The sequence below is a fragment of the Habropoda laboriosa genome, unplaced genomic scaffold (genome assembly GCF_001263275.1).
Source record: "Habropoda laboriosa isolate 0110345459 unplaced genomic scaffold, ASM126327v1 scaffold162, whole genome shotgun sequence".
NCBI classification, from domain to species: domain Eukaryota; kingdom Metazoa; phylum Arthropoda; class Insecta; order Hymenoptera; family Apidae; genus Habropoda; species Habropoda laboriosa.
Window position 1 is genome coordinate 405,932 of NW_017100269.1, and position 25,561 is coordinate 431,492.

Below are 25,561 nucleotides of genomic sequence, written 5' to 3' on the forward strand. Positions count from 1 at the left end.
ACGCCCGGTGACCTGGCTTGTCCCTAGTCTTCCGGAATTTCCCCCTTTTCCTAGTCTGCAGCGCCCGCACTCGCTTTCTCCTCAGGTTCCGCGCGACATTAACCACGATTTCCTTCTCGAACATCCATTTTATCACAAAAACTGCACTTATCGGCCGCCCTAGGAATTTGGCTCTGTGCGTGAACGCGCACGCACTTGCACACCTTGCTAGAACCGCCCCTGGATGCAGATGCCGGTCTACGTGTATCATCCCGACTTTCGAGAGCCGAGGCATTAAATACAGGATCGTAGAATCTGTTGAGCGCAAGAGGCGACGATACAGGCGGGGAGAGAATTGGGTGTGGAGGAGAGAGGTGGTTGAAAGGGCGAGGCGCTTATTAAGTTAGTCCCGGGGATTCCTGAGCGCGCTGGTACACGCCGCAACGTATGAATTACACGATCCAGCCTCGTCGTACCTTCAACGATCACGGTAGAAGACGAGGATAGAGTGGGACGAGCGAAGTGGAGAGAGAAGGAAGGCGATGAGGAGGACGACTTGGAGAGATGACGACGAAAGATGACGCTTGACCACGAGCGCCGCTTCCTCGGCCATGGTGAAAGTAATAACAGTGAAACGTGCTCGTACACTAGCAAAATTCACACACGAGGATCAACTCACTAGACCAGCTTCTACATGACTGGTGCTTAAGCTATTTTTCGATACGACCGGTACTTAGGTGCATGCTGAACTACCACCGCCCGCTGGGCTCTCCCATAGAAACCACCACCGAAGATCCTGCGTCCTTGGGAAACTCGAGGAGGCCGAGGACGAGGCGGTCAACGACTAAGACAGGCCGAGGAAGGAAAGGATAATTGTAGAACGGATCTCGCGACGTATCCCACCGTGAAATTCGAGTGAAAACGATCGCCGTGTCTGGTGACTGGGAAAGAAGCTGCTAGGTTACTTTCATTTTTCTCTTAGTGCTCTTTTCGCCGCGTCCTTAGTCGAGAGTTCTTCCTGCCGCGTAAAAGTCTTACGGTGAAAATAACCCGAACGTCGATTTATGTAGATGTTTTGTCATTTTCTATCGAGGTTATTTGAGATTTTTGAAAAAAGAAAAAACATGGTGGATGAGGATATGATGGAGAGACGGGAGGTTCGAGACGGTTTTTTTGTAAAACGAGACATTACGGCTAGAAAAATTTTTAATATTTTAGCTGTAGGGAGATTTTCTTTGTGGAATATTTTTAAAGTGTAATGACTTCATTAGTTCTTCGAGACAATAAGAAGCGTTGCGATAGGTTGTAGGACTGTACGTGGTACATTCTTAGAGATAGATATGGTGATTTTACTTCAATTTCAAAGCGATAAATTTTGGAATTTGTTAGAATAACGACGTATTAATTTTATAGCGAATTATAGTAAAATTAAGATATCCTTTTACAATTCTGAAATGTCCTTTATATCTGCATTTACGAAGAAAAAACAAAATTGAGACACAATTGACTCAATTATCCTTATTCATAATGCTTCTTTCAATTTTAACATTGTGAAATGTTATAACGCGTTCAATTTTTATAATACTCGAATACATCCCATATTCCAATAATTAGTATATCGTAATTTCGTTGCATATTCCTCCTAGCGAATTGAAATTACTCATCATTCCCAATCTTAATGTTACTCGAATATCTAATTTTTACGTCACTCGAACGCATCTCGTATTCCACTTAGAAGTCCCCAAATTGCGTCGCATATCTTATCAACCATCAGCCGTTAAGACACGAACCTCTTTCACAATACACGAGGGATCGGGAACGAGACGAAAATTGTACCTTCTGACACGCGTACCAACACGTTCTAAACGAAGGGTACACTCGGAGTACCTTTCACTCGAAGCGACAGTTTGAATTGCGGGAACCGACACGATAGCTCGAAGAAGTTGCTGGTATCCAGGGCTACCGTATATTTGCAATATCTCCGATGTACATATAATATATATATATAAAAATATATCATGCACAGAGTCTACGTGGAATGGGCGGGTTATGTTCGCGGATATATAGCTGGAAAAGTTGGTGTGCAAGGAAATCGGGTCGCGCCGAAATATTTTTCTGGACCTTTCCGTTTTAGTTAGGTTACGTTTATGGGAGCCATGTGCCTTCTAGCCTTATGCACACGTCATATTTTCTCTTTTGGTAACACTCTACTGGGAAGTTTTCACGTTCGTTGTATAGGTGTGTATGTAAAGTACACGAAGATGTCTGGTGTAATTATGAAACGGTTTGGTGGCTCTGCCGGTGAAGTTAAGACGATCAGAGTTACTGCATCAGGAGAAAAACGACAAGAAGAAAATTAGAGACGGCTGAAAGGAAGCTGCGTGCTTTAATAACGTAGGATAGAGGCGGTCGCGTTGAAACGACTTTTAATTTGATGTTAACACGCTTTTAATGCCCATCCATTTTAACTGCGGTGTTGCGGTTCTACGGTAGAGATATATGTGCACGATAGAGAAATTCAGCTAGAATTCGTAAAAGCTTGTACCTTAAAGACTTGCTCGAGTGGGATCGATCGATCGCTGGTAATTTTACCAGCAAATTGTGTAACGGGATTCGGTATACCGATACAATGGTGTCTAGGATGAAATAAATATCGCGATCATTCCTTAATGCCCTTAAATAACACCCGGAGCCGATTTACGCGCTTCCTGCTTTCACAACGTGCTTTTTAGTATCTTCCAGCGACCTCTATTGTAAAAGATTAATCAATATTCCTATTATTCTCGTGCTTATCCATTTGTGCGCTATTATTCTCGCGTCGCACAGTACTTCGATTAACGGAGAAAAATTTTAAAACAAATGGCAAGTGTATAATTCGTATATTTTTATACCTTAAAATATTAACACAAAAACATAGATTTTAATATTGCCCGAATTTTTAGTAAATATACTAATACGTTTTTAAAGAGAACAGAGAGACAGCGCACCTTTTTCAGCGTATTATTGGTAGAAGTTGGAGTGTTTAATTTAATTTTTATAAGTTGAATTCAACACTGTAATACCTTTGAAATAGGCCAGTAATTTTAACGCAACAGTAACAAATTGCCTTGAATTTTTATGCAAAATTTGTCAAGTTCTAAGCGACTTTATCATTAGTACAGTCGAAGGAAGAAATATAGCAAAATCGTAAGTTCGTCCACACGACAAAATTTACACGTCGAGTATATTCTCAGGCGAATCGACAGAAATCTGAGAAGATAAGAGCGGGAAATCTCAGTTAGGGTCGCATGAAGTATGCCTCAGTTTCGATTCAGTTCTAATCGAAAAACGAAAAATGCTGCATTCGACCCTAGGTGTCGCCACTTAATGCTTTAATTTACGACCTCGCTATATTTCTTCCATCGACTATACCTTAGGGCTTAATACCGTTACGGTACGTTCTAATCGTTTGAAAAATGCAGAGTGCAATTTTCTCTGCTCGTAAGATATAAAATACATCGCTGTAGACGAATGCTATAAATAGCTATTGTTTAAGTGAATAAATATTTCCTCTGGATAAAACGTTTCTAATGGTAATAATTAATCGAATGATAAATCACGATTAAGATAAGAATTCAATAACCGTTGGCTGGTATAATTCAATATTTTTCAATGAGAATGCAACTTATGAATTCTGTTATCTGCGAAATGATCTTCGAAAGTTCTGAATTATTTTACTTGATATGGAAAACGATCGATGAGACGCGGGATAAGATAACGTAGAAACACGATTAGCGTGATTAACTGCAGACCTAAATGAGTGCAATTAAAGCAAACACAATGAAATTAATGTAAGTAGTTAGGTTGTGTATGAAATGGTATCATGAATCGCTAACTGTTGTTGTTCCAATACTGTGTTTGGTTACCATTCATACTATTCAAACAGGTTTGTTTTCGATTGCCTGAATTGATGCGAGTGGCAAACAGCCAATGTTGAATACCAATATTTATAACGATAAAATACCTTTTTGGTAGTTACATCATTTAATTATTTCACTTTCTATGACGTTTAATATTTCGTTGGTTTAGAAACATGAAAATTTTTATGATTATTCCTTTGTTTCCTCAAATTATGACAAGTATATCATTTCTAATATATTATTTGCAAATTATTTTTTTCTGTTATCAAACTACGTTTGATTTCGAGCAGAAACATTTTGCAATTAGACAAAATTTTATCAAACAAAATGTGCTGCTAATGTTTATAATTTAAATACATAGCTGAAATCTGTTTTCAGGTGAAAGTGTTTTAAATTATTCGTAGTTTATTGTAACAGAGTGTCTCTTTGTTCGTGCAAAAATATTTTATTCCACTGAAAAACACTTTCATTGTAATTATCCTCGACTTAAACAACTAGGTTTATAAAATTTCCCCTTAATTTTATACTAAAGACATATCAGTGTATTTCACGAATTATTAATTAAAGATAATAATATCTTTACTTGAAATTTATTTGCAAGATTAGAAAAAAAGTTTCAATCTCATTATGAAATGTTACACAGAAACAGTATTTATAAATTTCTTTGTCAAGTTCACGATGGATTTGAAGTAGTAATTTGTGTAAACGACCAAAATTAAAAAATAAAATACAATATCCCAGAAATGATTCAGCTAATCTTTATCAGCAATTCGTATGTGATGTGAAAAAAGAAAGTGACAATTAAACCTGAATTACCGAGTAGTGATTAATTATCACTATGAATGCACGTTGATAACACAAGAAAGTTACTTACGAATGGTTTTTCAGCACGGTTTCAATCATGTTCGTGGCGACAGACCAAATGAAAACGGATCCGTCTGAAGAGCCAACCGCTATGTACTGGCCATCCGGACTAAAACTTGCTCGTGTCCAATCAAAGCCAACTTTAAAGCCATCGGCGCTGCAAGTCAAAAGAACCCGTGTTGTAATTAATACTTTTGTTTCATTCTGGAAATTACTTTAATCAAAAGCTTTTACCCGATGAAATGTTTGTCGAAAATATGTTATTCTTTCATTCTATAGGATGTTTCAATTATCGATGTTGTAATTGTATTAATTTACGTATTGTATTGTAAATGACAGAGGGTGTATCACGTGAAACAGGCCATCTGATTACCTTCTCTAGCTGTGGTGTAATTTAAATGGTTTCAAAGGGTGAATAAGATGGAAATAAATTTTTCTTTGGTGAAAGAAATGGCAAAACAAAAAAACGAAAGAAAGTTTCACGTTTGATTTAAAATTTTGAAGTCCAAGGTATACTTAAGGTCGCATTAATAATGTCTACTACACCATACAGCAGAAACAAATATATACATCGAAAAGGAATAGAAAAAGTGGCATTTATAGAAAAATTTTTCTTCCATCTTATTCATCTTGGAAATCATTTAAATTATGCGTAAAAATTTTCTCGTACCACCGCAGCTATATGTATAAAGAAGATAATTAGGTGGTCTGTTTTACGTATAAAATTATACTAATCTTCAAACAGAATAGTCACTTTCTTACATTCTATTTAGCTGCAATAAAGAAGCAAATGTGTTCTATGTAAAAGGAAAAGAATTTCTTATAGATCGAAAGAACTATAGTCTTGGCCAAAGTATCGGGCACCCCATTTAAAAATATTTTTCCATTAGGAGGAAAGCAAACTATTGGAAAGAATTAATTTACTTCGACGATCACTCTTTCTTGTTATATTTCAAGGAAAATTGTCTAACTTTCAAAATATTCACAGCAAAATTAAAGTGTGTTAGCAATGAGTACTAACAGTAGACTGTGACTTTTAGGAAGAAACAGAAAACGGATCGTTCAATTTTTTCATGACCCACTATAAACTTCGTCGACTGTTTCAAAATTCTTTCGAACGTAACCGACGAAGTATGACGAACAACAGAAAAGTTTCAAAAGGAATCATTCTCCCAGTAAGTTGTAAGAATAAAGGTGCCTAACAGTTTTGGCCACGACTATATGTAATACTAGGTGAAAATGTCGGACTCACCTAAATGATCCAATGATCTTCTTCATTCGCAGATCAATGAGTTTCAACGTGTCGTCTCTGACACAGCTCAAAAGGTAATTTGCATCTGAAAACAAGCAGGTGTCGCTACTTGAATTTGCATGTCGCTGATGTTAAAGTTAAATTGGTTGTGCTAATACGGTTAGCCATAGAACAGGCTGCGTACGTGCCTGAATAAAGATAATAAGCAATCGCTGATTACGTGCTGATTGCATTCCGATCACGTCGCCAGAGAAGTTTCCGCGAGGGCCCTGTTATTTGAACGGCGGACAGAACGAGAGCAGAAAAAAAAAAATAGAAAGAAAGAAATACACGTTTGCTGCGGCTTGAAATGCACCGAGACGAATCCCGCTAAGTAATTCCTTTTCGTGAACGTATAAATCTTATGGGGAGGCATTCGAGAAAAGGTTTCATTCTAAATCTACCGACCACATTTTCCAACCAATGGTATATTATACTTTAATGGAAGTATACATAATGTATTACGGTGAATGATAAAGGAAAAGCATTAGAGTCGCGCGATGTAATCGAGCAGAATTTTACAGTTTCACTCGGGTTCTATCGTCGAAATATGGAGATTAATAAAACGCGCTTGAATAATGCGAATATTCTGCGAAATGAATTAATTAACTGAATATTTGCAGATAGCTGCGAAATGAAGAATCGTTGGCGCCTAGAAACGGTTTGGAAATTTGCTCGCGCTGTGACCTTGGCGCGCCTATAGGCGGTTTGAATATTTTCGCGCGCTGGGACCTTGGCGCGCCTATAGGCGGTTTGAATATTTTCGCGCGCTGGGACCTTGGCGCGCCTATAGGCGGTTTGAATATTTTCGCGCGCTGCGCCTTTCGCGCCTTTTGGTCCTTTAATCCTTGGCCATTTAATCCTTAATTCTTGTCCTTCACGCACTTCTATCTTAGTTTAACAAGAGAAACTTAAAAGCGATAAATTTTAAATTTTCACATGACAATTTTTTTAAATCTGTCGCAGCGAATGTGTTAAAAGTTCTTATTTCAACGATTTCAGTTGAAATCAAGATTATTATCTTACAATCGTCAAAATTCAAATTGAGTATCACTCGTAAAATATCACTCTCGATCTATTTTATTTTCATTTCACACGTTTTTGTGTTCTTATATATACAATAATAAAATTTCTACATATTTCTTCCCAATTTAACTTGTTCCTTTTAAAATTCGTAAAATAGTGTTGAGTAATAGAAAAAAGGTACTTGTTGAATATGAAAAAATGTTCAAATGCAAATGATTCAGTTCTACCAAGTCTCATAATATGAGGTCTATCCATTTTTCCACAGGTCTGTACATTTTCTTCTTGTACCACATCCAATGTACTTAAGGTGTGTACAATATGACTGATAATCAATTTCGCGAACTCCGACACATTTTTCTTTGTCAAGAAGATGATGGACAAGGACATATATTGCCCCACGTGGCTTTTCAGTCTTCCTCTCTCGTTTCTTTTTACTTTTATTCGACATTCGAAATATTTTAATTCGAAAATTTTAGATTCTCATAAAATCATCGATATTTTCTCCAAGTTCAAGTTATATTATTTCTCTTATAGTAATGAAAAATATAGGAATCAGTGCTTCACTAGCTCTTAGAAGCTTTACTAGCTTTCTTCGTCTTAGAAATTATTCAATATCACCAAATTGTATCGTTTTTCTGTCGCATTACATTACTTAAGCGAACATTTATTTAATAGTAATTTTTTTTAAATAACACAAAGAAACAAATGTAATTAAAATAGTAAATTTGACCGTGTAAAAACTTACCACGGGATAAATCTAGAGATGTGACTTTTCCTTCGAGTAAAATGTCGTTCGAACTCGATTCAGCTCTGGTATCCCAAAATCGAATTCTTTGATCGAAATGGCCACTAATTATCGTCGAGCCTGCACCGTCGGAAGTTACAAGATCGTTGCAACTGGAACCCGCAAACTTTGTTTCTATGCCTGCAAACAGAATTTCATTTACGTTAAGTATTCATCTCGACGAAAAATATTTTCACGATGTTTACACAGAAATTACTTATCGGCGCGTTTTTACTTAAATTAAATTACTGATAGGTTTGTTGTTATCAAGTAAATACCGCTGTTTTTCTGATAATTTCCAACTGTGAAGATCAATTACAGAAATAGCAGATTGATCGACAAGTTTTGTCGTTTACTTTCGAAAGAAGGTAAACCAAGGCTCCTCCAATGGAACTTGCATTAATTAATATGCAATAACAATAATTGCTTTCCAAGCCACCAAAAATCACACATTTCCTTTCCAACGAAATTAACCCTTTAACCTATGATTTTTTCCCTTTAACCTCATCTAAGCGTCAGCCATTTACTATTTCAGTACTGTATCAAGTAACGAGAGCTAATCTATCACAGATTAATTACATTCAGTAATCCTTAGTTTTACAAATTAAAAGGAAAGTTAGACTTACATTTCATTTTTCTTACTAACATCAGTATTTTTCTCACATCTTGACCAAAATTTCCGCCACGAGTCTGACACGTAGTTGTAGGTTAAAGGGTTAAGTTAATTTTTAATCACGACACATTATAGACCTTTTCAAATTTGTGTTGAACACTTTGCAACATGTTACTATATATTTTTACAACCTGTCGAAGTAAAATCTCAATTCCGAGACTTACATCGAAATAATGTAACAACGAAAAATTGAAACGAACGATAAAAATAATAAAAAATACGAAGTGTAAAAATATAACACACGCATAAACGCAGGCTATATTCCCTCTAATTATTCCAACAGCGCATCACTATAATGTTCGAATATCGAATGATAAAAGCATGTAAAATTTCTATTCGAAAATCCGTATCGAACGATAAAATATAAATACGTCAACGTGGGCTATGTGTTTCCTGTAATTATTCCAACCGGCGTATTACCATAATGTTTGAATATTGAACGATATCGGTAGGAAGTGTAAAAAAGGAAGGGAATCGCGGTAAAAATGGACGGTCTGTGAAAATTCAATCAGAGATGCGTGTCTCCGCATTCACATAAAATCTGCTTACGTCGGTACACCTAAGTTGACGGGGGTATGATGCATCGCCACGAAGTAATTGGACCCAGTAATTCCATCTTCATAGGAAGCAGAGAGCCTCAAGCAATATCGATAACCGACGTATCGTCGCGGTAGGTTCGACAAGCTAATTGATCGGCTAGTAAATCATCTTTGATTTAATATAGACTAGGAGCGAAGTAAAATGGACATTCCTATGCAAAATTCGTAATCGTACGAACACCGCCACGCTGCTAGACAGAATGAGCTTGCTGCTAACATTTATAGCCGTTCTGTTCTAGATTCGGTAGCAATTGTCCAGCGAATCCTCGAATAATTGGTATCAAAGGATTATGGGAAAAATTCTATCTCGGTCTTCTATTTGGTATATTTTCGGTGAATGTAGGATTTACCGATTAATCCTCGGTGCAGGAATAATAATTGAAATTTGACATAATTAATTCGAATGCTTTTCTCGCGAACGTAAATCAGCTTAGTATTGGTTTAGCTTGAAATCCGTAAATTGATGAAATAGTGAATGGCTCGGGGTATGAAGATATTTATTTAGGCAATTGTTTTGTGTTAAGAATTATATGGGACGTATGTACGACGACTGTATCGTGACGTTAATTAGTTTAGCTTGTTTGAATAGAATTATTTTCGTGTGAGTAAAGTGTTAAATTGTGCTAAATTTGCGGAAGAAGTAATTTTGAAGATTTCATATTACGTCAATTGAGAATTACAAATTTTTTTCGATGGAAGATTTACAATTTTGGAGTCCAAGACCATTTCAAGGTTGTATCATTATTTGTTTGAATGCACATCAATGTCCAGTAGAAAAAAATATGTACATTGAAAAGGAATAGAAAAAAATGGCATTTTTCTTTCGATTTTTGAAAAATTGCCAATACGTAATTACCTAATTGCAATGCAATTTTACGGAACAATATTATATAGAACACAGTTAAAATTTAAACTCGTCGATTTCAAAGTAAAGGCTATTATTTACTTTGAAACACAAATATGGCGACGCTAATGCAAGAGTTAGTGGAAGATCCGTAACTTATCCAGTTCGCGATTTCGATGTCAAAGCGTTTCTAAATACATAGTACACCGACGACGATTTCCAACAGCAACGCGGAAACGACGACGCGAAACGTCATTTCACCACGTAAATTGAGTTTGAAATCTCGCTTATTGCACCGTGAAAATCAATGGGGACAACTGCTCCGAAAGGTGTACGGTTTGAAAAGAAAAACCACCCGCGACTTGTAACACACTTTTAATGACAACGTTAACTGCCGTTGCACGCTTTCTTTTATTCCAAAGTGCAAAGAAATTGCACAAAACTGTGCACCCTTTATTGCTTTCTTTCAACGTAATTGTTATACCGTTGTTTCCACAACTATACCGCAGCTGTGAAGATTTTACAACGCGACGAATAAATTAGTCAACGAGAATAGGTGAATTTCTTTTTGGGGGCGTCAGAAAATAGGTGAAGTTTGGGAATTTTTTTCATACGTAATTAGTAAATGAAAAATTCCAATTTTTTGGGAGGATATAAGTGTAACTTTCAGCTGTTTATTGAAATTTTTGGAGAGCAAAATGTTACAAAATGGAGGAGTTATGGCGAAATATCTTCTACTACAACATCGATTGCTGATTGTAATCATCGGCAAAAATTGGAACGTCTGAAATAAAAAATTCTTTCTGGTTTATAAATGCGGATGTATTATCTACAATACAGCTTAAGATTTTTTCGATATCTCAATTATTTAACTTTTTAGAAACGTTTAAAGTCGACTTTTTCGGTAAAAAGAGGTTTCTCCTATTCAGACTGCCACCATTTCTGTAATAATTGATATTTTCGAAAAATTTTACGCTACATTATAGGTAATACATTTGTATTCATAAATCAGAAAGGATTTTCTAATTCAGACATTCCAATCCTTGCTGACGATGGCGGCCAGCTATCGATGTTCTACCAGAAGAGATTTCGCTATAACTCCTCCATTTTGTGACATTTTGACTTTTTAAAAATTGGACAAGATAGCCGAAGGTTACATTTATATCCTGTAAAAAATTGGAATTTTTCACTTAATAATTACCTACGAAAAAAATTCCCAAACTTTTGCCTAGCTTAAAGATAAACTCCTTAATGTAATAGTATATATAATTTATTTCTGTTTGTTACTATACTGTATTTATATGTTTACTATATTTCTATGTATATTATATTTTTGTGTTTAATAAGCACGCTCATATAATTTATATTTTGCTCGAACAGAAAGATATTTAGAGCCACACTTCCTCTTGCACGATACTCTTCACATAAAAATAACGAACATCTGTGAAAAAAAAGAAGAACAAAGAAACACTAAACTGTACGCTCAATTCGACACATTCAATAATTAACCAGTTTTCATTTAAAGAAATTTCAACGCCAATTAGAAATTACTCTTTTAATAAAGATTCATTTAAGTGTACCTGTACATATAGAAGTGAAATGGATCGAAGATTAAAATGCAATCCGTTCGGTACGAGTAGTAACTGATTTAATTAATTGCTGAGAACATACACGTGTTCCTGGATTTAATTGATTAGCGAAATGTACACAGATTGGTTAATTGGCAAAAGTTTCCAGTGTGAAAAGGCTAACGTTCACAATGCTTGATTGATTAAAATTAATCGTTCGGTGAAACAAAGCAAGTGCCCTCCAATGTGTCACTCTCAGGTATCAGAATGACGTGTACGAAAATTTCCCGTGTTTATTATAAAGGATTTTGCTAGTTGCAAACTCATAAAGTACACGAATTTGAGAAACATGCTGCAAATTCGAGGAAACTACCTTGTATAACGGTTACACACTCTCGTGAAATAATATTACCAGCGCGGAATGCTAATTTTCCAAAACATGAATAATTATATCTTTTCACACGATGTAAAATTACTATTATTACGTCGCGAAAACCATTTCTATTCGTGAAACATTTCTTATTTCCGTAACGCTCTGTATTAACTATCTACGTCCATAAAAATCTGTAAAATTCAGTTATTCGAAATATTTGTGAAAAATCTGTAAAGTTTAATTATCCAAAATATTTGTAAAATTGTGTAAAATACATAGAAAATTCAATAATCGACACACAAATTAAGTAACGTAATGTTCACTGTTATTAAATTGTTCATAGATCATTCTGTATAGATCGTAATCGTAGGTTTGAAAAATGTTCGACCTTAAAACGAGGAACATAAATATTCTTTTATATTCAACGTCTGCAATATATAATTTATAGCAAGACTTTTAAACTTGTTAGGTGTTACGAGCCACTCGAGCTTCTCTCCTCGTTTTAACAATATTGTTGTGAAACAATATCGCGCGAACGGAACGAAGAGTTGCGCAGTTATGTACAATTCGAACGACGAGGATACTGGTAGAGAAATTGTCAAGTTTAATATATGTGACGTGTTACTGTGCTTCGTTCAAACGCATCTCTAATTTATAATAGTAAATTCACGATGAAATACGAAGCCAACGCACAACGAGTAATACCGTATAACGATTTTGTAAATAATATTTTCTCCTCTGTGATTTCAAATAAACACTTGCATCAATATTATTTTGAACATTATATTTAAAAATATTAAAAATTGACATTATTGTTTTAAATATTGTCAAACTCTTTTAAATTCCATCTCACAGCTGTAAATTCTTTTTGTTGATGGAAACATTGTATAATTAACGAGTTTTAGAAATTAATCACGAAATTTAATAAACGTATTTTGCGTCTCATTGGCAAAACAATGCGTTACTATGATGATTAAAATTTAATCTCTTCTGCATTATACACGTGCAATAAAATTGTGTCGCTTTTGAAAAGATGGAATGGCAGGATTAAAGGTACAAAAGTAATTTCATAAAATAAAAAAAATTATGAAAACAGAGCGAACAATTGTGAAAACAATATTTTCCATTTTCTCAAAAAATCTTCTGTCAAATGCTACAAAATTGTGCATTAATTGTTCGAGGGACGAACGAGAATTATTCGACTGTTTCCTTTGTTCCTCTCTCTCTCTACGACACAGCTGGTTTCTACAATATTGTTAAACGAATTTCCAATTTCAATGCGTTATGCCAACATAGTAAACTGACGTGTGAGTGTTAATTACACATACATATTTGCATAAAGTTTATGCACCATTTATACCCTTTGTATCCGTCTCCTCCGTTACACACGTTCTCAAACAGCAACACTTTACGGATTCGAGCATCTGAAGTGCAGTCTAAAGTAGGTAAGCGTTCCTCGACGTCGATTCACTTTTCCTGCTGCTACCCCTATTAGCCGAGAAGGGTTCTCAATGGATTACAGTTAACTATAAGCGCGAGCTTCCGAGCGCTTTCAATTTCTCGCGAGCGTGCTCTCTTTTCGAATTTTTTAAAGCTAATCTACATTCGAAGTAAGTGAAACAAACATCGCGTGAAGCATATGTGGCGTGCAAACAAATCGGGGAGTTAGAAAAAGTGCTCGAAAATGTATTGAGAAATAAAACAAAGCTGGCTGCCATTGTTGAATATGGTTCCTCTGTATTAGTATATCGCGTGACCTAGTTCCGCAAGAGCTTGCGTAATTTTTCACCGGTGCAAGGCAAATCACGGAAATAGCAAGTAAGTACCTATTGGTTTCCCGTCGATTAGAAACTGAACAAGCTTGTTTACTGCGACGACTATTAACTCAATTTCTGCTGAATCGTCCTCGTGATGTTCGATCGTTTCGATAGAAATAACGTAATTCGTTCTTAAATTACGATCGAGTAAAATGCTAATTAAACGAGTTGTCAGTTGAAACTTCACTGAAAATAATTAAAGAGTTCAAGGGAAGAACGATCGTAGTTATAAAAATAAAAATTTTTAGGATTTGAAGAACTGAAATCTTCTCTCTATTCCACTATACCTATTTTCCTCTCATTCTCCGCAGACATTTTTAGGAAATATTCGTTCAAATCCTTGCACGATATTACCAAGTATAGTCGGCGGAAGAAATATAGGGAGGTCGTAAATTAATTTAAGGTTAGATATGGTAACGTTTTTCGATTGGGACTGATTCAAAGCTAAGGCACACTTCATTGACTGAAATTTGTAGCCCTATCTTCTCAGATTTCTGTCGATATGCTCGAATATGTAAATTTTGACGCCTGGGCGACCTTACGACCGCGCTATATTTCGTCCTAAGACTATACTTGGTCCCAAAAATTCTTGACGTCTGAGAAAACTTGCTATATTTCTTCTCAAGACTATACTCGGTCCCAAACACTCCTTACGCCTGAGCTCGCTGTATTTCTTCTTCAGACTATACTCGGTCCCAAACACTCTTGACGCCTGAGCTCGCTATATTTCTTCTTCAGACTATACTCGGTCCCAAACATTCCTTACGCCTGAGCTCGCTGTATTTCTTTTTCAGACTATACTCGGTCCCAAACACTCTTGACGCCTGAGCTCGCTATATTTCTTCTTCAGACTATACTCGGTCCCAAACATTCCTTACGCCTGAGCTCGCTGTATTTCTTTTTCAGACTATACTCGGTCCCAAACACTCTTGACGCCTGAGCTCGCTATATTTCTTCTTCAGACTATACTCGGTCCCAAACACTTTTGACGTTTGAGCGAACTCACGACCTCGCTATATTTCTTCCTCAGACTATACCTACTCGGTCCCAAACCCTCTTCTTTCGTGTCTTCATCGTTCTACCTCAAGTATTCTCCATTTACGCAATCCTCGTTTTAGAATAAACACGCACAGAAATTCTATCACTCCTACATTACGGTTTACTGCAAATCTGGTTTATTTTCCTGTTTAAGAGGAACTGAATAAGAAACGAGGCTGTTTCAAGCGAGAAATCTTTATTCCTCCAAATGGAAGATTTCCCCCCCTCGTTTTCGTTAAATATTTATTTCATGTAAAGAGGAATGTTCCAATTAAGAAGAAAGAAATACCTCGCGACAAATATTTCCATAAGACGGAGGCTACTGTGTAGCGGTAATAGGATGATAGAATAGGAAAGGAGGGTAAGAGGGATAATACCCCGATAGAAAACAGCTGATCCACTTTAAGCATCGTTTTTGTCTTAAAGTGTCCTAGCTAAACAATAATTCACGCTTAAACGCGCTTTCAGCAGCGGCGTTCTCCATTGTCTGCTCCTTGCGTAGCGAGATTTATTTGCGCAAAACTTTTGTACACCTCTCCCGCCGTCGTCCGCCTTTCCCTGATAGCACAGGGCTTGGTTTTCACTATTTTGCCGCAGGACTGCGTTCACGACAAAAGCGTGAGAAGCCCGAACCAAAATGAATGTCCGGCTTGTGTCTGTGTGTATCAACCTGGGCTCTGGGGTTCTTCTATCTCTCGACGTGTGCGAAATTAACTTGGATTTAACTCGTAAAAGCGTACAAATTTGGGGGAACGGTTCAAGTGTACGTCCCCGGACTACTCGCTAAACCAGCTTTATATTTATACGTGTAAGGAAGGAAAAAAAGAAATGAGAAGAAAAATCAACGGGGGAGGAAAAGCAGTGCTCGTTCAGTGTGCGCTTGCGTCGCATAGGGGGGGAAAAAAGAAGAAAGAAAATTGAAGTTTCGCCTTTTCGCGTCTAGGTTTGCTGAGTGCTCGTATTCGCTTGGGACAACTCACCAAGAGGACTCTACGTTTTGCATTCAACGAGCACAAGACCCGTTCTATTATTGCTCTATAGGGTGATTCTGAAATTACTATGAGATTATCTGAAAAGCATGGATATATTTGAGAATAGTGTGCACAGCCGGGTAAATAAAAAGTTTGCAGTGTTTATGAGCAAGTAGGTTATATTTTCATCTAAATCTCTCGTAATTGGCATGAATTTCTTGTCTTCTGCATTCGTAAATGTAGGTAATATTTAAAATTTTGTTGTAACATTGTATTTTATTTGAATTATTTCGGAAGTATTATGGAAGGGTGATAAGAGTTTGTCATTTATCTAGGGCTATAGATTTACTTAAGAATCCAGACTAAACGTTTTATTATTATTAAAGATTTTTATTACTCTTATCACTGTCTGTCTATGGAGACTTTAGAATTAGTTATTCAAGGGAAAAGTATAGTATAATTGATCAGTTTATAAAATAAAAAAATAAAAATGAGAAATATTCGATAGAAAGGAAAATGGTTATTTATAAGAATCATATTAATTTCATTATAGAAGTAATTGTTTCTTTTCCATAGTTTTATGAATATTTTACGAGGTATGTGACATTTGAAATCCAATATCCATATTCCATGAGTAATAAATTGACACTAACGAACGAAAGGGCTAATAATTCATGGAATTTCATGTCAATTATTTCAATGTTCATCATTTCAAATTTCTTCATAGTAAAAATCGAACGTATAATGATGTGTTTCTACAAGCAAGCTGTATATGCAAGCTTGAAAAATGAACGTGTTTCATGCATCTGTCACATACACGAAAAACTTTGAATAATGGTATTGAACACCGTGTAAAAAGATGAATCAGAAGCTACAAAATTTTCCTCCATCCAAGGCATAACACGTGAATAAATTTCTATGTAAATAAGTATAATTTTAAATCAATTCGAAAATACTTAAGACATCGTCTCCCTTTAAAAATTCTTAAGGTCTAAAAATAGGTAAAGGTTTGGAATTTTTTTCATAGGTAACTACTAAATGAAAAGTTTCAATTTTTTCGGAGGATATAAATGTCAGTTTAGGCTTCTCTCTCCAATTTTTATAAAGTAAAAATGTTACAAAATGGAGGAGTTATTCGTTAATTACGAAACTATCTCTTCTGCTATAGCATCGATTGCTGGCCGCCATTGCCGACAAGGGTTGGAACGTCTGAAATAAAAAATTCTTTCTGATTCATAAATAAGAATGTATTATCTACAATGTAGCGTAATATTTTTCAAAAATTCTAATTATTATAGAAATGATAGCAGTTTGAATCGGAAAAACCACTTTTCACCAAAAAAAATTAACTTTAAACGTTTTTAAAAAATTAAATAATTGAGGTATCGAAAAAATTGTAAGCTCGAATTGTAGGCAATACAATCGCATTTATAAACCAAAACGAATTTTCTATTTCAGACGTTCCAATACTTGTTGACAATGATAGCCAGTAATCGACGTTCTCATTAAAGCTGTTTCACCGTAACTCCTCCATTTTGTAACATTTTTACTATCCAAAAATTGCAGTAAACAGCCAAAAGTTACACTCATATCCCCCCCCAAAAATTGGAATTTTTTACCAACTAGTTACCTACGAAAAAAATTCCCAAACTTCACCCATTCTCAGATACCTCATACTCGTGCAACCCTTTAAAGTCTTGTCAACTTTTCTATCGTAGCATACGCTCCTCTACATACTGGAAAATTTCCTGTCACGTGAAAATGCGGCCACAGTGTCCCGTAACCACGGGTAAATTTCACAATGGATCGGTTCGGTCGAATCTTGCAAATTAATACGATCGGTGCACTATCATCCACGGCAGGCTACACTCATGTATCCTTTGTCAATAGAACTCCACCCTTAGTGGAGCGTGGTTCCATACTCTGTAGTACTGTTGACCAGAGTGTAAATCGATATCTCGGACGGTTCTTCGAATGATATGGTTCCCCGAGATTAGTCAGGACCCATAGGGATCGAATGTAAATCCCCCATACATTTGCAAACTATCCGTATACCTTTCGTATGGCTTGGTTCATATCAGCTGGTCACGTCTCCGCGCGTTCAATTTACTTTTCTTGCCCCCTTAAAGCTACCCCTATTTGCCGAAAGAGCCTCACGTTGTCTGTATACTTCGCCATGGGAATAGCCACTTTTGACTGCCACTAAATTATCACTTTGCCCTCTCTCTCTCTCTCTCTCGTTTTTTTTTTTTTTAAACGACCGCTTATCGCGCGAGATCGTGGTCTGGAAGTGTGAAAGGGTCTGGAGGCTGCTCTATAGCTATTTCACCGTTGAATCCTTCCACGGTGATATGTACACACGCACACTTCGTTTTCAGCGTTATAACCGTTCAAACGGTTGTAAATAATCAGCTGATCCCCCTTTCTAAATCGTCATTTCGATAATAAAAATCTTATTACGTAGAATACCTACTTTGTGAAATACGGGGTAGTTTTTTTTTTTGTTGAAGGGATTGCTGGAATCTCGCGAGAGGGATGATTTTGTACGTGGGACGAGTAAATTGAAAGTATCGGTTTTTTCGTCAATTTTCAAATGTTCGAAATTCGATTTGAAACTCGCTGCTAACAAATCTCCGTTTAAACTGTTCTGTTATTGGTACGGAATATGGAGAAGATTTGACGTATTGTTGTGCAGACGCATCGAAGCGGTTAGAGGATAGTTTGCGATATTTGCGAAATGTACGAAAATGGGAATAGCATGTTGGTATCATCGGGTATTATATTCGAATTGTAAGTGTGAATATTATACGTGTGACGGGGGAACGGGGTGTTACGATCAAGTTATGTTACACTGGATTATCTCGTTGTTGATTTGTGAAGAAATCTGTCGGTTGTGCAAAATGAGGTGTGTATCAGGTGAGAGTAAGAATTAATAAAATATGCACTAATTAAAATTCACACGTCAAAAACGTGAATTAAAATATTTTCGTCTTTATCTACTTTATTTACAGATTTTAGTAGGTTTCAGTAGACACTTCGAGAATTCAGTAGTTTCTCAGTAAAATTTAGTAGATTTCAGCAAATTTCAGCAAATTTTAATAGATTTTGGTAGATTGCAGCAGGGTTAAGTAGAGTTCAGTGAGATTTAGCAAACTTCAGTAAATAGAATTCAGTAGATTTTAATAGATTTTGGTAGGTTTTGGTAGATTTTAGTCAAATTTAGTAGACTTCAGTAGAATTCAGTGGATTTTAGTAGATTTTGGTAGATTTCAGTAGATTTTAGTAAAATTTAGTAGACTTCAGTAGAATTCAGTATGCTTCGCATTCGGTATAATAACCATCCAAATACCCACGAACCCGACTGTACCTCTCGCGTAAACGATTGACCATTCTACACGTTTACGAATTGATACCGCGCATAGAGACTAACGCTTCTATATTTTTACGTGATGTCCGTTTTTAAAATAATTCCAATATTCGTTGACCGTTCCAGATAAACCAGATGTACCATGTTGAATCATTATTTCCGTCACTGACCCGCCAACGTATTTCACAGTCATCCCCAACTGATCCGACAGAACCGTACAAGCTTTTCCCTATTTACTTTAATCTTTCTTATACAACTGTGTAAAATCCTAGTATTATTTTTTGAAAGAGTTTCGCTCGGAATATATACGTTTACCAAAAAAGAAAACCACAGGTGTATTACAGAAGAAAATCCACGCAACTAGCCGCGGTTTGTTAACTCTGTAAATATCGGTTCTGAATGAAAATTGGCGTGAACGAAAATTGAATATCTTGAGAAAGACTGCACAGTGCAATATTGAAATAAATTTTTAACGCTTTTCGTCTCCCGGTTTTCAGATTTACCTTTCCCTTTAATACGAAGGTTCCCTCTTCTTTATTGAAACATTTGTGTGACAAAGAGGAATATGTATTTTAAAAGCGCTCGTTTCATGTAATTAAATTGTTCTTCAGCTGTGATTTAGTGTGATATAAGTTACTTCCTTATTATTTCGTTTATTTCATTTATTTCATTTATCAGCTGCGATGTAAATTATTTTATTGTTATTTTATTTAGTACCAAGATACACTGTGTAAATTATGCTTTCCACTATTTTCTGCGCAGAATAATTACGCGAAAAACGAAACAGGAGACGCAATGAAAATATGTAAATACGTTTCAAAGTAGATGTTACAATATTCAACATGCTGATATTTTCCTGTCTTTCATTTTCATCGATACTTCAAATATGCATTCAACCGGACGTTTTAAACTGAAAATACTCACGATAAATACTACAACTTCTGATTATTTATAGTAAAAAAGTACGTATATAAAATAACAAAGAAAGTAAAAACAACAAAGTGACTTTTACCATATATTGGTAATTAATCGTTCAAATTTCCTATTAATTACACTTTTGCAAACGCTTTCTCCGTAAACACAGTATCTTCATTCCCTTGATCAAATTTTCACGACAAATTCGAAATTTGTTTGCCGTATAAGGCAAAAAACGGCGCAGCGTGGATATTGAAAATATGAAAATAGGCCACTTTATGATACACTTCTGCGAAAGAGACAAAGAAAAAAGGAAAAGTTATACTCAACGTTGACAACAACGACACGTATTATACATCTTCGTTAACGGTCTGTGTACAAGCAATTTGCATTTCATTAAAAAATTTCGCGTTAAAATATTCAGTTTAAGACAGTGGGTGATTCGTCAAATAATCTATTCAAAAAACTTGGCAAACTTTTATATTAAAAGCCCGGAAGAAAATTAAGAGGCTCTCCTCTCTCTCTCTCTCTCTCTCTCCCGTTACAAGTTGATCTAAATTAAATTTCTTCTGTCGCAACTTTCCCTTAATCGTTCGTCCCATCTAGCTCTACCGAATGGGCGCATTCATCCCGCATGAATTTACCAATTTCTTATCGAGCTGATTTTATCGAAAAAAACATCATCCGTTTGGGCTGTCAATGAGCAAGAACAAAAGGTCGCGTCGCGACAAGAAAACTGCAGGTTGAAGCAAGTTAGAAAAGATTTCGCTAACTGCCGATAAGAACCTTATCGTCTTAATTAATCCTGTGAAGTGACGACGCGACGAAAAATCACTTTCAACCTTAGCCATTTACGGCGCCGCGCCGTCAACTTTAGATTGAATGTTGAAAATCGCCGGAGAGATTCCATATTTTAACCGTTAATTTCTTGCGTTAAATTTACAGAATTGTAACTAGGTAACTAAAGGTAATGTAACTGTAGTATCGTGAAAATGTTTCGAAAACTGAGAAAATTAAGAAATTCATTCTTTCCTTAATTAATGATCACCAAAAAATTATCGTCGCGGAGAATTTTAATATTTTATCCATTCCGAATATTATATACGGTCACGTTGACATTGTTGAATAAAATAGTATATTTTTTCTGCTGTCAGAAACTATGTAAATTTCTAAGAAAAATTAACGATCACCAAAAAATTATCGTCTCCGAGAATTTCTCAATTTTTGATTCTTTCGGAGTATTATACGCGGCCACGTTGGCATTGCAAAATAAAAGGTACCTATATTCCTTTATGCATCAAATCGTACATATTGTTTTGCATAGTTGAAGCGACGTGTGAATATAAGATCACTGAAAGCTATTTTAAGTCCTTTTGTTACGCGGTAGCGTTGTGCGCCTTGATGACGTGAATTAAGCGTGTAATGGTTTTACGAGCGCTCGTAAAAGGAAGAAAAGGACGAGACGATGCACAGAAACGAGTATATAGAGTGTGAATAAATTGAAATGTACACTTTCCAGAAATTTGTTTCTCTATGTCGATGAATCTAATTTTCTTCGTTTCCATATTTTCGATGGTACTTAAAGCGACAGTGTATGATTACTGTTGTGCGCTAAAGAATGTTTTCAATTGGGGCATAAAATGGAGCAAGCAATGGTACAGAAAGAGAATATTTCAAAATCAAAAATGTGACGAATTGAAATTGGAAAAATTAGGAATAAAATTTTTAGAGAAATTTTTGTATCACCACTTTACAGGTAATCTTTACTTTTCTATTAATCCGTGTATAATATAGAAACTTTGTAAAATAGTAAGATTTTATAAGTTGTTAAAAACCTCGAAGCATTATCGAACGATAATCTTGGAAAATAATTAATTTCCCTAAAACCATTTCTATTTTATAGTTGGGAAAATTATCGGACTTTTCAATACATTGCATTAAAGGATCAATTGAATTGCTTTTATCAGGTGCCAGCAAGCCTGGAATTTTATCTGGCGTTTGTTTTTTTCTACCTTTTCGAATGCAAAATTATGGTTTAAAATTTATTCTACGGCGGCACTAACTTACTCAATAATGTCTTTTGCATTGGATAAGTAATAAAATAACGATCGCGCTATAAAATCTTGCACGTACCTCTGCCCGTTTATTCGAGTCATTTATAGATTCTATTAAGTTCCTTATCAGAAGTTGTACAATATTAATTGGAAGAGGGGAAAATTATTCGCAATATTTGTGCAAATCTGAATATTAATTACTTCGCAGCTACATCGGAACGTTCGAAATCAACGAAGAATTTAACGCGTTTCGAATGTTACAAAGTAATCATTTCAGAAGCTGTTACAACTGATAGAAAAAAAAAAAAAAACATTTATCTAGGCAACGAGGTATAATCTTGGCTATAATTAGAAAATTACCATATTTAAGAACGTAAAAAGAACGTTACAGATTCGCAAATATTAATTTCACGGTTCGCCAGATAAAGAATGTTCGACGTTCAATTCCTCGAGACGTACTACTTGCCGTTTCATATATACGTAATATAAGTAAGAAATGTCGTATAAACACAGGTCGTTTGAAGTGTCGTTGCAAAGTTACAACAAAAAATCCCCTCCTATTACCGTATTATCGTCGTAACTTCTCAACGAAGCTTCAAACGACCCATGTTCACATAACATTTTCTTCTTACCCATACCCATAGAACGTACTGACGAAGTTTCATCGGAAACAATCGGGGACACCCGGTATATTGTACAGTAAACTAGCGTTATTCATTTGAATAGTTGGAAAAAAAAAACACGACGACACGGTTATGATTCCAGGAATAAACATAAAACGTTCATGGAAACATGTGAAAGATGGTTATTCAGAAAAATCACTATACACGCATTCCCCTTTTCTACATAAACCTGCGCGGCGTGCCTGTGGCTTATTTCATTAAGCTTAATAAATTACATAAGAGCTGTTAAATTTTCATAAAACAATCGTACCGTTCGCGAAGCTAGGGGTGGTCTCAAACTTATGGCGCGCAATACACGTACATACGAGAAACCAGCCAGATTCGTATCCCTCGTTTTATTGTCCCGAGACGCCGGCTAAGTGTATTAGCATTATTCATGACTAATGGGAATAATGAGAAACGTGATTACCGGTAATGCCGTACATTATTTTCTGTCTATAGCGCAACAACGTTCCCGTTACGGGCAAGGGATAAACCGTGCGCGCGCCCGGTGTGGACTATGTACGTTTAAACGTTTCCTATTTGTTTGGCACTGCTTACTTACACGCTTTGCTACGCAGGTCCCAAATTTTTAGGGTACGATCGTAACTGCCGGTAACTACTTTTGAAGGCTCGCCAAGAAACTTCGCCGCCATCACCTTCCCGCAGTGGCCTGTTAGAGTGTGCTGAAACAGAAATGGAAATGTCGTTTTGGAACATTTACCAACGCGTTCTGCGTGATAATACGGGCATTTGTAATGTACGTGACGTATTAAAAAAGCTTAGGAGCAATTCGCGGTTGAATTCTATCGGCGAGCATATTGCTTGGCAGGGAACTATGGCAACTTTTCTGATCGTTTCAACTGTGGACAAAAATACCGTGTCATGCAGGTTATAGACGAAACGGTACATTGCAGACGTGAAACTTGTGATTGTATGCATATGAGAAAAGGTGAAGAATATGTTTCTTTTTTAATTTTCTTTGAAAAATTTTGGGTATTTTAAATGTGAAATTGTAGAGAAAATTGTTTAAGGATAAAATTTGTATACAATTATAGAAGCTTGATTAATGGAAAGAAATATTTCTTGAGATTGTGTATAATGCCACTTCAGTTCCCAATGCTTTTACTGATAGTAAATAAATGTTAAATAATAAATGATTTAACGAGAATTTTGTTACTTCGTAATTAAATCAGGATACAATTAACGTAAAATATTTTGTGAATCACAATTTTAAGTGGATACAACATACAACAAATTTATGGATTCTTAAGTAAGATGAATAATTTTGTTGACATTATTGTTCGAGTAAATCATTTAGAAAAAATAGCATTTAATGCTTGCATGCACAAAGCAAAGAAGGAAACCTGCATATATTTATTTTGTGAAAGGTAAACACCATGCTTTTACGATAACGTAAAATTTTACAAATATCGATGTATTATTTAGTCAAAAAAAGCTACTACAATTATACACAAGACCGTATTATTCACAAATACTCCTAAAACATGCAAAACGTAATATGTACTACAGCCGAGGAAGCTTAGACCTCATATTGGGTTTCTTTTTCAAAGAAATTCCGTTCGAAAATCTTCTATCTAGAGGTGTTATTTATAGTGGTGTAGAAATATGTTGAAAATGTATAATGACGTTTTCTTTGCGCGGATCCTTTGTTCCCGTATGAGTTGAGGTTGCAAATTGATCGAGATGTAGGTCGCGGTTGCAGTAGCAGGAAAAACACTTTTATATCGTTGAACGGTGATTTTTAAGTAGCAAGATACTTTTATTTCACTGGTCATCTTTGAAACTTGAATGCACACCTTGTTGCAGTCTCTATACTCGAATACAACATCGATGGAAGCACTATTTCGAACGCAAAACATTGCTGTGCGCGTTACTTTTGAATGCAACATTGCTGGAAGCGTTATATTTCAACGCAAACATTGTTGGAATCTCTATATCTGATTGCAACATTATTAGAAGCGTTATTTCGAACGCAAACATTATTACAAGCACTACGCTTGAATGTAACATCGTTACAAACGTTGTTCTCGCTTGTAACAACGTTAACTCGTATTATTTTCGAATGCACATTGTGGCAAACGTGACATCGAGTTTACAACTTTGTTGCTGCGAGTGGCTCCCGAAAATCGCACATTGTTGCAAACGCGTTCTGGGTTTGCAACTTTGTTGTCGAAACTCGCTCCCGAAAATCGCACATTGTGGCAAACGCGTTCTGGGTTTGCAACTTTGTTGTCCACGAAAATCGCACATTGTTGCACGACGCCCCGTTTTGCAACAATGTGCAAGTTTCGGGAGCTGCTTTCGGCAACAAAGTTGCAAACGCGATTATTCTTTTGCAACCTTGTTTCAGAAAGGCGCCCCCGAAAATTGCACAAAGTTGCAAAAGGAGTATCGCGTTTGCAACTTTGTTGCCGAAAGCAGCTCCCGAAACTTGCACATTGTTGCAAAACGGGGCGTCGTGCAACAATGTGCGATTTTCGTAGGCAACAAAGTTGCAAACCCAGAACGCGTTTGCAACATTGTGCAGTTTTCGGGAGCGACTTTCGGTTACAAAGTTGCAAAAGGAGTAATCGCGTTTGCAACAGTGTGCGATATTCGGGAGCGACTTTCAACTACAAAGTTGCAAAGGGAGTAACGCGTTTGCAACTTTGTTGCTGAAAGCAGCTCCCGAAACTTGCACATTGTTGCAAAACGGGGCGTCGTGCAACAATGTGCGATTTTCGTAGGCAACAAAGTTGCAAACCCAGAACGCGGTTGCAACAATGTGCGATTTTCGGGAGCGACTTTCAACTACAAAGTTGCAAAAGGAGTAA

General features: G+C 36.1%; 1 protein-coding gene across 1 annotated transcript in view; it reads right to left on the bottom strand.

Annotated features, from left to right (window-relative positions):
• Positions 1–23,416, bottom strand: part of LOC108573504 (autophagy-related protein 16-1-like) — a 50,834-nt gene extending 27,418 nt beyond the window's left edge. Inside the window, exons 1-4 of the mRNA XM_017935964.1 lie at positions 23,290–23,416; positions 7,805–7,984; positions 5,995–6,079; positions 4,753–4,899 (exon numbers count right to left, since the gene is read on the bottom strand). Coding sequence (XP_017791453.1) covers positions 4,753–4,899; positions 5,995–6,079; positions 7,805–7,984; positions 23,290–23,380 — 503 coding nt within the window. The 5' untranslated portion in view covers positions 23,381–23,416. The remainder of the gene's footprint in view (positions 1–4,752; positions 4,900–5,994; positions 6,080–7,804; positions 7,985–23,289) is intronic.
• Positions 23,417–25,561: the final 2,145 nt, after the last annotated feature.